The sequence below is a fragment of the Mesoplodon bidens genome, assembly GCF_964165515.1.
Source record: "Mesoplodon bidens genome assembly, chromosome: 3".
Lineage (NCBI taxonomy): Eukaryota > Metazoa > Chordata > Mammalia > Artiodactyla > Ziphiidae > Mesoplodon > Mesoplodon bidens.
In genome coordinates, this window is record NC_138178.1 from 37,867,358 (window position 1) to 37,879,842 (window position 12,485).

The 12,485-nt window shown below is 40.2% G+C and overlaps 1 protein-coding gene across 1 annotated transcript in view; it reads right to left on the bottom strand.

Annotated features, from left to right (window-relative positions):
- The window catches only part of WDR93 (WD repeat domain 93), a 50,933-nt gene extending 38,494 nt beyond the window's left edge, over positions 1–12,439 (bottom strand). The window contains exons 1-4 of the mRNA XM_081227889.1: positions 12,414–12,439; positions 5,465–5,809; positions 4,660–4,852; positions 2,739–2,803 (exon numbers count right to left, since the gene is read on the bottom strand). Coding sequence (XP_081084015.1) covers positions 2,739–2,803; positions 4,660–4,852; positions 5,465–5,791 — 585 coding nt within the window. The 5' untranslated portion in view covers positions 5,792–5,809; positions 12,414–12,439. The remainder of the gene's footprint in view (positions 1–2,738; positions 2,804–4,659; positions 4,853–5,464; positions 5,810–12,413) is intronic.
- Between the last annotated feature and the right edge of the window lie 46 nt (positions 12,440–12,485).

Consider the following 12,485-nt stretch of genomic DNA (forward strand, 5'->3'; position numbering starts at 1 on the left):
TGTCATCTGCAAACAGTGACAGCTTTACTTCTTCTTTTCCAATTTGGATTCCTTTTATTTCCTTTTCTTCTCTGATTGCTGTGGCTAAAACTTCCAAAACTAGGTTGAATAAGAGTGGTGAGAGTGGGCAACCTTGTCTTGTTCCTGATCTTAGTGGAAACGGTTTCAGTTTTTCACCATTGAGGACGATGCTGGCTGTGGGTTTGTCATATATGGCCTTTATTATGTTGAGGAAAGTTCCCTCTATGCCTACTTTATGCAGGGTTTTTATCATAAATGGGTGTTGAATTTTGTCGAAAGCTTTCTCTGCATCTATTGAGAGGATCATATGGTTTTTCTCCTTCAATTTGTTAATATGGTGTATCACGTTGATTGATTTGCGTATATTGAAGAATCCTTGCATTCCTGGAATAAACCCCACTTGATCATGGTGTATGATCCTTTTGATGTGCTGTTGGATTCTGTTTGCTAGTATTTTGTTGAGGATTTTTGCATCTATGTTCATCAGTGATATTGGCCTGTAGTTTTCTTTCTTTGTGACATCCTTGTCTGGTTTTGGTATCAAGGTGATGGTGGCCTCGTAGAATGAGTTTGGGAGTGTTCCTCCCTCTGCTATATTTTGGAAGAGTTTGAGAAGGATAGGTGTTAGCTCTTCTCTAAATGCTTGATAGAATTCGCCTGTGAAGCCATCTGGTCCTGGGCTTTTGTTTGTTGGAAGATTTTTTATCACAGTTTCAATTTCAGTGCTTGTGATTGGTCTGTTCATATTTTCTATTGAAAATATTATTGAAAAAATAAATTTATTTATTTATTTTTGGCTGCGTGGGGTCTTTGTTGCTGTGTGTGGGCTTTCTCTAGTTGCGGTAAGTGTGGGCTACTCTTCGTTGAGGTGCGCAGGCTTCTCATTGAGGTGGATTCTCGTTGTGGAGCATGGGCTCTAGGCGTGGGACTTCAGTAGCTGCAGCACACAGGCTCAGTAGTTGTGGCTCACGACTCTAGAGTGCAGGCTCAGTAGTTGTGTTGCACCAGCTTAGTTGCTCCATGGCATGTGGGATCTTCCCGGACCACGGGTCGAACCTGTGTCCCCTGCATTGGCAGGTGGGTTCTTAACCACTGTGCGACCAGGGAAGCCCAGAAGGTTTTAGTTTTGATGAAGTCTAATCTATCAATTTTTTTCTTGTATGGAATGTGGTTTTCGTGTTGTAGTTAAAAAATCTTTGCCTAACTCAAGGTCACAAAGACTTCCTCCTATGTTTTCTTCTAGAGGTTTTATAGTTTTAGATTTTTCATATAGGTATATGACTATTTTGAGTTAATTTTTGTATATGGCATGAGGAATTAAAAGTATCTAATTTCGATGAAGTCCAATTTCAGTTTTTTTCTTTTATGGATAGTGCCTTTTATGTCCTAAGAAATTTTTGCCTGCCCCAAGGTTGCAAAAAACATTTCCTGTGTTTTCTTCAAAAAGGATAATGTTTTTAGCATTTACATTTAGGTCTATAATCCATCTCAAATTAATTTTTACATATGATGTGAGGTAGGGTTGAGGTTCATTTCCCCCCATTTGTTTATCCAGCATTCCAGCATCATTTGTTGAAAATACTTTCTTTTTCCCTCTGAATTGCTTTGGTGCCCATCAATAGTATTTTTTATAAAACAAACTACAACTAAAAATATATTCTGAGCAATACCGCCTCTTTTTTGGATTCATTAATTAAAAAAAAAGACACTTTCTAAGAACCTATAGTATGCAGGCAATGTACTAGGAACAAGAAATATACGGTGAATAAGCCATGTCCTCTGCCCTCAAGGAACTTACATCCAGGAGAAGAAGCAGTCATATAAACAAATAAGTGTGGAGGGTAGAGAAAACACTGTGATAGAAGTTCTTTCCTTGGGCTTCCCTGGTGGCGCAGTGGTTGAGAATCTGCCTGCCAATGCAGGGGACACGGGTTCAAGTCCTGGTCTGGGAGGATCCCACATGCCACGGAGCAACTGGGCCCGTGAGCCACAACTACGGAGCCTGCACGTCTGGGGCCCGTGCTCCGCAATAAGAGAGGCAGCGACAGTGAGAGGCCCACGCACCGCGATGAAGAGTGGCCCCCGCTTGCCACAACTAGAGAAAGCCCTCGCACAGAAACGAAGACCCAACACAGCCATAAATAAATAAATAAATAGAGCAAGCTGTCAACAAGTAAAAATAAATAGACACTATTATATTAAAAAAAAAAGAAGTTCTTTCCTATATGGTGGTGGCACAGAGGAGGGAGGGATCAACTTCTCTTGGGTATATCAGGGAAAGCATCTCAGAGGAGGGGATATTTGAACTGGTCTTGAAGAATGAGAGAAATTTAAGAGGTACACACAGTAGGTAGGGAGACAAGGAGAGCCTTCTATGCAAAGGGGACAGCATGGACAAGGGAACAGGATGTGAAGCAGCCTGGAAATTTTAGGGACTTGTAAGCAGTTATTAGACATGTTGGTCTGGTGCTCAATCTGGACCAGAGTTCCTTAGTAATTTTCTTCTCTTGACAACCGGGAAAATGAATCCAAGGCATTCAGTATGTACCCTCTGATGGTGAGGGATCTTTTAATAGGATATTTTGGAGGAGGCTTTCTGGCCAGGGAGGTCTCTATTTCTTTCTACTCTAGGATGGCTGTCATTGCCTCCATGTTAAAAGTAAACTTGATTTGCTACAGCTTTTGGCCCAGCTACAGATGAAAGAACACGAACTTACCGCTTCATTGATGGCTTTGATGAGGTAAAGACCATCCTTATAAAAATAAAATAGTCTAATGATACCTGAAACAGAAAAATAAGTAAGAATGAAAGATAGGCAGGTGAACTGAAGAAAAGTTGAAATTTTATATTTGACTTTCTGAGATATCATGATAAACTCATGCATTATTAGGCTTCCTGCTTGGCCCCTGCACTGCCCATGATCATCTTGGACTCCTTGCCTTCTTCCGCCCCTCACTTGAAATGTTCAAGTTATTCTCCCTCTTGGGTCGTCTCGGTCTACACTGGCCCTACCCTCTTCTTCTAGAATCCTCTTGTAAGCACTTCAGCCACACCAATCCACTCATGACTTCTATTCATCTGTTTTAGCACATCATCCCATAGTGTTTCACATTGTTATCCAGCTGCTTCCTGTGAGTGTTTTTTATTCCTCGAGTGAGTTCACAGATTCTCTGAGGGAAAGGATCACATCTTACTCTTCTATGTGCCTCATTTCTCACAGCCCAACAAGCTCCTCATGCAGTTAATTTTGTTGATACAATAAATAATTTTGTCATTCTCATTCTCATTTAACCTAAGGGCTCTAGTATGTGATCATCGTCCACCGTGACTTCTTGCCTCTTTCTTTAGGTGCCTCCCAGACACTCATAACCTGCCCCTACAGCCATAATAATGACCTTGCAGAGGTATCTGGATCACTGTGGGTGAAAGTCTAACTCAACCCAATAAACATTCATGGGATATCTGCTCCATGACCACAAATGTGCTAGGGACAACCAAGGCAGTCTCTGCCCTCAAATTCATCACACTGAGAATTACACAGACAGGAAACTAACTAGATATAATGCAGTGTGATAAATGCAGTCCTATCTTTACACCAAACTCCTCCTCAGTATCAACATTCCCACTCCAGGTGCCTCAAAGATGTGCATGCTCAAATGGAATTTCTCAACTCACAGACCCCTGAAATCTTATTCTCCTAAAATTGCTTATCAAGTAATGGCATCATCATCCACCCCATTATCTAAGGAGGAAAGGAGTAATTTTTCTTCACTTACCCTCACATACCACCCTACTCCCTGACCCCATACATATATTCCATCACTCACCAAATTTTTCCACTATATTTTCCTTTTCATTTTTTAAAGCTTTTTATTTTGAACTAGTTTTAGACTTAGAGAAAAATTGCAAAAATAGTACAGAGTTCCCTTATAATCCCTCACCTCATTTCTCCTAATGTTAGCATCTTACAGAACTACAGTACAATTTTCTTTTCATCTTAACAGCCCCTGCCTTGGTTCAGACCTTCATAATTTCTCTCCTAAATGAATGCACTAGCTCTTCCTGGTCTCTCTACCTCTCGATTTGACTTTTGCAAACTCCTATCAGGGTGCTCTTCCTAAAATGCCAGTTGGGTCAGGTCACTCTCCTGCAGACACGTATCTTCCAGGACACTGTCCATAGTTCTCTATACTATGGTCCCCATGTCTGGGTCATCCTCAGGCTGAGGAAGAAAAGCAAGCCTGGCTTAAATGAGCAGCAGGATTGCTGAGTGCTGGAAAGGATGTGGACTCTGGGCCCACACTGCCTGGTTCAAATCCTGCCTGTGCCACTTACTCTCTGCATTACCTCAAGTAGGTTATTTAACCTCCATGCCTCAGTTGCCTCTTCTGAAAAACAAGAATAATAAACTGTATTTACCTACTAAAGCTGTTGTGACGGTGAAATGGGCCAACATGTGTGAAATGTTAGAATAGTGCCTGGCACACCATACTGTCCTGCAGATGTTAGTTAATACTGCATGACCAGGAAGAACTCTCCAGGTCTGGCCCCTCCCATGCCTGGAAAGGAGATTAAGTTGAACAACAGTCTACAGGTACCTATAAATTAGGCTAAGAAGGAAGATGAAGAACATGTACCTATTTCATCCACAGAAGCAATAAGTATTTCACTCCCCAAATCTGTGGCCCAGATGTAAGTGACATCAACCTTAAGTTTCTCCCAAACATATATTCGTTCAGCATTGTACAGATTATAGATGGAGAATCCTTTGGTTCCTCCAATAAACACATAGTCTTGGGAAATAGCCATACAATTTGGCATTTTGTTGAGCTGGGAAAAGAAAAACATAGAAAAAAGGAATGATTTTTCAGTTATCACCATGTGCAAGTAATATGAGCTAACTTTTCAAAGAGGGAAGCAGGTCCCTCCTAGTTATAGTATCATGTCCAAACACAGTGCCCATCTAAATATCTTGCCCAAACATCAAGAAAGTCATAGCATTCTACTCTTAGGGGAAAGGGGCCAGAGAAAACAAAGAAGTTGAGAATAAATGCTTATTCACAACACTACAGGCCCTGTGGTGAGTGGACCAGTGGCCCCATTCCCTGCACTTTATTCATCTAGAACACTGGTAAGAGCTATAACTGACATACTGGCAGATTTTCAACCATCAAGCAAGGGAGTGATGAGTACACTCTGAAAGATTTTTAAATAACAATAGGATGTAAAAGATACATCTGTATAATCTTCAATTAACCAGAACACCCATTTCCCCAGGCAATTACTAGATCTATTTTAATCAACACCAGCATGCCTATAATCTTTCAAAAATACACTGTCCTATTGTATGAAGGTTCCTGGTAGTAATTCCTTCCCTGGATCAGGTGTTATCATTTATTAACACAGTTCAGAAACAAGGCTGCCTTGTCAGCTGCTCCATACCTTGCTTTCTAGAAGTGGAGGGTAGATGGTGGGCTGGCTGCGGCTGAGCTCAGCTTTCCTCAATGCGTCCCTCTCCTCAATAATTTCCCACGAGTGGTCAAACAGAAAGTTCACTAGCTTGTTGATCATTCGATAAGGCTGAGGTAGGGAATCCTGCTCTTGATCTGGATCCTTGAAGACCCAATCCTCTTCATGATCCTTAGACCCGTCCTTCTCTGTAGGGGACGGCACCTCCAGTGTCCCCTTTCGTGTTAAAGTGGGCAGCTTCAGCTTCTGGGCTCGACTTCCTTTGGGAGATGTCATCACAGAAGGTGGTGCTGGAAACATCTATGAAATTCTGAAAAACTGAGCAAGGAAGGAAGCCAAGGTACTTTGTGAAAAAGGGGAAGTTATCATAAAACAGCTCATCATACTCCTTAGCGTATTAGCCTATGGGAACTATTTATTCTAGAGATTGGCATCTGCCTTATTGCCACATTTCTAAGATATGCTCTTCATATTAATAAGGGTGTTAGCAGAGACAGGTATTGACTATTCACATCTTCCAGACCAGCTCAAGATGATGTGCCCTATGGAATTTGGCACCCTGTTGCCTTTCTTCACCTCCTGATAAGAGAGTGGCTTTCTGTCCCAAATAGAATACACCCGTTCTCCTATGACTTGTGCCTTGTCCTGGCTCTTCCATCTCTGCAAATGGTTGTGCTGAAGCTAGCTGGGTAGGGAGCAACAACTTCTCCAGTTCCTTTTCCCTCCCCTCCAATCAGATGCAGCTCAAGCACTATCCAATCCTTGCTGTCCAACTTGTTCCTTCCTCTCTACTCCCCCTGCTCCCATCCAGGAGCTCTGTAGGCACAGTGCCCAGAACCTATGAGATTTTTCAAGGGCCTGCAGAAATGTTTGAGACTTGAAAAAATACTGACTAAAAAAACCCCCCACAAAATCAAAATAATTAAATATTTACAAAAATATTTACAACTTATCAACTCCACTTTGTGTGTGCATAATGTTTACATCTATAAGAAAAGAACAAGCGGGCTTCCCTGGTGGCGCAGTGGTTGAGAGTCCGCCTGCCGATGCAGGGAACACGGGTTCGTGCCCCGGTCCAGGAGGATCCCACATGCCGCGGAGCGGCTGGGCCTGTGAGCCATGGCCGCTGAACCTGCGCGGCCGGAGCCTGTGCTCTGCAACGGGAGAGGCCACAACAGTGAGAGGCCCGCGTACCGCAAAAAAAAAAAAAAAAAAGTAAAAATGAGGAAAAAGGGCAAAAAACTGATGAGACAAATAGGAAACCCTAACCATATCAGTAATCATATCAAATGTAAATAGTCTAAAGACTCCAATCAAAAAACAGAAATTGTCAGATTAGATAAAGGAGAAAGACTCATATATGCTGCCCACCAAAAATCCACTTTAAGTGTAAAGACACATACAGTTTAAAATTAAAAGAGTAGAAATAGATGTACCACGCTAACACTAAAGAAAGCTGGAGTGGCTATATTAATATCATATGTAGAACATTTCAGAGCAAAGAATATTACCTGGGATAAAGAGGTATGTTTTGTAATAAAGGGGTCGATTCATCAAGAAGACATAACAGTCCTAAATGTTAATGAACCTAATAACAGAGCTTTGAAATCCATGAAGCAAAACTGATAGAATTTCAATGAGAAATAGACAAATCCACAATTACAGTCAGAGATTTCAATACCCTCTCTCAATAATTTATAGAACATGTAGACAAAGAAATCAGCAAGGATACAGAAACCTTGAACACTATTAATGAATTTGATCTGACTGACAGTTGTAGAACACTCTACCCAACAACAGCAGGATACAAATTCTTTTTTAAGTACACTTGAAACATTTATCAAGAAAAATCATATTCTGGGCCATAAACAAGTCTTAATAATTTATAAGTACTCAAGTCATACAAATTATGTTCTCTGATCATACAGAAATTATTTTAGAAATCAATAACAGATAGATATTTAGAAGTATACAAAACCTCAAAATATTAGGAAATATTTCTTAATAACTTATCAATCACTACTACACACCTATTACCATGGCTCAAATTTTTAAAAAAATGTTAACAGTATGAAATACTTGTGAAGATGCAGAGCAATCGGACTCTCATACATGGATGGCCGTTAGGAATGCAAAGTGATACCATCACTCTGGAAAAGGGTTTGGCAGTGTCTTATAAAGTTGAACATATATTAATCATATGACCCAGCAATACCACCCCTGAGTATCTACTCTAAGAGTATGAAAACTTGTGGGCACAAAAAAGCCTGTACACAAAGTGTTTATAGCAGTTCTACTTATAATTACCCCAAATGGGAAACAATCCAAATGTCCTTCACCAGGTGAATAGACAAACCAGCTGTGTTATATCCATATAATGGAATACTACTCAGTAATAAAAAGGGGGGAACTACTGGTACCTACAAAAACATGGATGAATCTCAAAGGCATTATGCTGAATAAAAGAAACCAGTCTAAAAATTTATGTGCAGTGATTCCATTTATAAGGCATTCTTGAAAATCAAAATGAGTAATGGAGAACAGATCAGTGGTTGGCAGGAGTTATAAGTGGAGGGATGATGTTATTTAATGTTATTGAAAAAGGACAGCATGAGGGAATTTTTTTGGGTGGTGTGGGACTGTTTTATCCATACTGGAAAGAACTATGTAAAGCTGTTTTTATTTATAATCAGACAATATGATTATCTATAGAGAAAACCTGATGTAATCTTTTTTTAAAAATCTACTAGAACTAATAAATGAGGTTAGCAAGGCTGCAGGATAAAAGTTCAATATAGAAAAACCTCCTATATTTCTACATACTGACAACAAGCAATAAAAAATTGAAATTAAAAATGCTTTTTATTATACTATTTATAATAGTATAAAAATATGAAATACTTAAGGTTAAATTTGACAAAAGATGTACAAGGCCTATACCCTGAAAGCTGTAAAATACCGCTAAGAGAAGACCTAAATAAATGGAGAGAGAGAGACCTTACTCATGGGCTGGAAGATTCAACTTTTTTTTTTTTTTTTTTTTTTTTTGCTGTACGTGGGCCTCTCACTGTTGTGGCCTCTCCCGTTGCGGAGCACAGGCTCCCGCTGCGCAGGCTCAGCGGCCATGGCTCACGGGGCCAGCCGCTCCACGACATGTGGGATCTTCCCAGACCGGGGCACGAACCCGTGTCCCCTGCATCGGCAGGCGGACTCCCAACCACTGCGCCACCAGGGAAGCCCGGTTCAACTTTTTTAGGATGTCAATTCTCCCCAAATTGATTTATAAAATCAGAGCAATCCCTATGATAATCCCAGCTGGCTTTTTTTTTTTTTAGAAATTAAGAAGCTGATGTTATACTTCATATGAAAATGCAAAGTACCTAGAATAGCCAAGATAACTTAGAAAAAGAAAGAATTAGAGGACCATCACTACCTACTTCAAGACTTATAAAGCCAGAGTAATCAAGACAGTGTGGTATTGGCATCAAAAAAGACAAAAAGACAACAAATAACAAGTGTTGGTGAGGATGTGGAGAAAAGGGAACCCTCAAGCACTGTTGGTGGGAATGTAAATTGGTGAAGTCACTACAGAAAATAGTATAGAAGTTCCTCAAAAAATTAAAAATAGAACTACCATATGATCCAGTAATTCCACTTCCGGATATTTTCCCAAAGAAAACAAAACAAAACAAAAACTATTTTGAAAAGATATATGCACCCTATGTTCATTGCAGCATTATTCACAATAGCCAAGATACGGAAGCAACCTAAGTCCCCACCGATAGATGAATGGATAAAGAAGATGTGATATACACAATGGAATATTAGTCAGCCATAAAAAAGAATAAAACCTTGCCATTTGCAACAACAGGTATGGACCTAGAGGGTACTATGCTAAGTGAAGTAAGTCAGACAGAGAAAGACAAATACTGTGTGATTTCACTTATATGTGGAATCTAAAAAAACAAGACAAGTGAACAAACAAAACCAAAAAAAAACAAAAAAAGAGTCATAGATACAGAGAACAAACAGGTGGTTGCCAGAAGGGATGGGGGTGGGAGGATAAGTGAAATAGGTGAGGGAAATGAAGAGGTACAAAAAAAGAAAAAGACAAATAGATGAATGAAACTGAATAGAGAATACAGAATTAGACCCAGAAAGATATGGACAGCTTATTTTTGACAAAGGTACAAAGATAATTCAGTGGAAAAAGGATAATCCTTTCAATAAATAATGCTGCCTCAGTTAGATATCCATATGGAAAGAAAGAACTCCAACCCATACCTTGCACTATATACAAAAATTAATTCAAAGTAGATCACAGGCCTAAACATAAAACTTAAAACTATAAAACTTCTAGAAGAAAGCTCAGGAGAAAACCTTTGCAATCTTCAGTTAGACAAAGATTCCTTAGATATGACATTAAAGCACAATCTATAAGAACAAATTGATAATTTAAACCTTTCAAAAATAAACTTATGCTCTTCAAAAGACACTTAAGAGAATAAAAGGTAGCCCAAAGACTGGGAGAAAATATTTGTAGGTCATATATATGATAAAGTGCTTGTGTTCAGAATATTTTGAAAACTCTTAAAACTCAGTAATAAGAAAACGATGCAATTTTTTAAAAATGGAAAGAAGATTTGCATTGACACTTAACCAAAGAAGATACACATAAGGCAAACAGGCATATTAAAAGATGTTCAACATGGTTAATCGTCAGAGAAATGCAAATTATAATTACACATGTATTAGAAAGCCTGAAGTTAGAAAGATAGACCATACCTAGTGTTGTCGAGAATGAGGAGAAGCTGGAACTCTTCCACCTGCTGCTGGGAAAGTAAAATAGTACAGTGTAGAAAACAGTTAGCAATTTCTTAGAAAGTTAAGTTTACACCTACCACAATAGCCAGTCATTCTACTCGTAGGTGTGATATAAGGGAACTGAAATCATATGTCCATACATAGACTTGTAAATGAACATTCATTACAGCTCTCCTTGTAGGAGCTCCAAACTGGAAACAACCCAAATGTTTATCGTAGGTGAATAGATAAACTCCTACATATTCACATCCCATATTCAGCGGGAACACGAAATAGTAGAGTCACTTTGGAAAACAGCTTGGCAGTTTCTTACAAAGCTGAATATACACTTAACGTGATTCAGCAATCCCATTCCTACATATTTATGCAAGAAAAATTAAAACATGTTTCATATGAAAATCTGTGCTTAAATATTTATAGCAGCTTTATAATTGCCTCCAACTGGAAACAACACAAATGTATTTCAGTGGGTAAAGAGATGACAAAGTATGGTACATCCATACAATGGAATACCACTCAGCAATAAAAATGTACAAACTACTGACATACACAACATAGATGAAACTCAAACGCATTATGCTAAGTGAAAGAAATCAGATAGAAAATGCTACATACTAAATGATTCAATTTATGATACAGTGGAAAAGGCAGAATTGTAGGTATAGAAAACAAACTATATAAATCTGTGTTTAGGAGCACCCTGTGCTCATCTCTATCATCTAACGCATCACTGTGTTGTACTTTCCCATTCTTCTTGTGTCCCTCATTAATCTATTGCCCTAGGCCTAGAGCTTAGCACTGTGGTTGGTACAGTGCTAGCACTGAAATTCTTATTGCTTGCAGTATTGCCCTGCTCTGGGACATGAATTAAGAGAATACTTCTGGCTCTCTTCCAGGCACTCCCCTCTGCAAAGGATGAGTAATTCGTGGGGTAAAGAGGCTATCCCCACCCAAAGCCTAGACTGCCCCTCTTCTGGAGTCTAGACCATGTTCAGGGTACCTATACCCCCTGGAATTTACTGCCCAAACGATGCCAGGTTCTGCATGAGCCTCTTTCCCAGCTTTCTCTGGAGGGCAGAGAAATGGGTGCTAACATGGGCACCCCTAGACCTGAAAGGTGGACAAGGCATGGCGCTTTGCAGGATAATGGGCAGAACTTGCATGTGGCTTGGAGTATCCACACTATGTATGCAAGGCCCCTCTCAGTGATGTAAGTGGGAGCCAGAAACGGGGTGGAAAGGGTTGGGAAAGGACTGGAGATCAGCTCTCCCCACAGTACCATATTCCAGCCGTGTTTCCAGGTATTCCAAGGAGTCCAAGAATCCTGAATGTGAAACTGGACTTCTTTATCATTATGACGGTACATTTGTCCAGGTAGGAGAAAAGAATGTAGCTTATTCAACAATTTGTTACCTTGATTTAAACATTTAAACATATGGTTTGTGGGTCTCTATTTGTACTTTTACCCAGGGCCTGCAAATGTTAGGGGCAGGCCTGACCACGGGAATAAAGATTACAAAAATAGATGACCTTACTTTGTGACTATAGGTTGTACATTTTATAAAATTACTGCTATGGAATGAGTAGGGCTTCATGTCTTCAGCCCTCACAGAAGGAAGGTTCAGTGGTGCAATTTCATTTTAATCTCTTTTTGCCCCCACTTTGTTCACGTTAACCCTTTTAGAATTTCCTTAAGTATCAATCTTCTTTCAGTGTTAATAATCCTAACAGAAAATTCTCTCACTTTACCCAGCTCTCCTGCTAAAATACACTCCATGAATTGGCTTATTTCTGCTCTAACCATTTCCTTCCCAAGATCTGAAGCTGGTGTCGCTAATGGAAACGGAGGCACAGAGCTGGGAAATGATTAGGCTTCTCAGTTCCCAAGCAAAAGTTCAGAGGAATCTCCATTCGGGATTCCGCTGGGGGTCCCTGGGTACCCGGGATCTCCGGGGAGGCGCGGGGCGTCCCGGGGAAGCCGACGCTGAGGAGACGGGCTCCCTCAGATCCCCCTCTAGGAGATCCTAGAGATAGAGGAGAGTCCTGGGACAAGTGAGAAGCCGCTGCACCCAAGGGCAAAAGCCGAGGTTTTGCTCACCTGGACCGGCAGCTTGACGTTGCCTTAGTAACCACAACTTCCGGCCCCAAACCGGAAGCCCGAGAAGTTGCA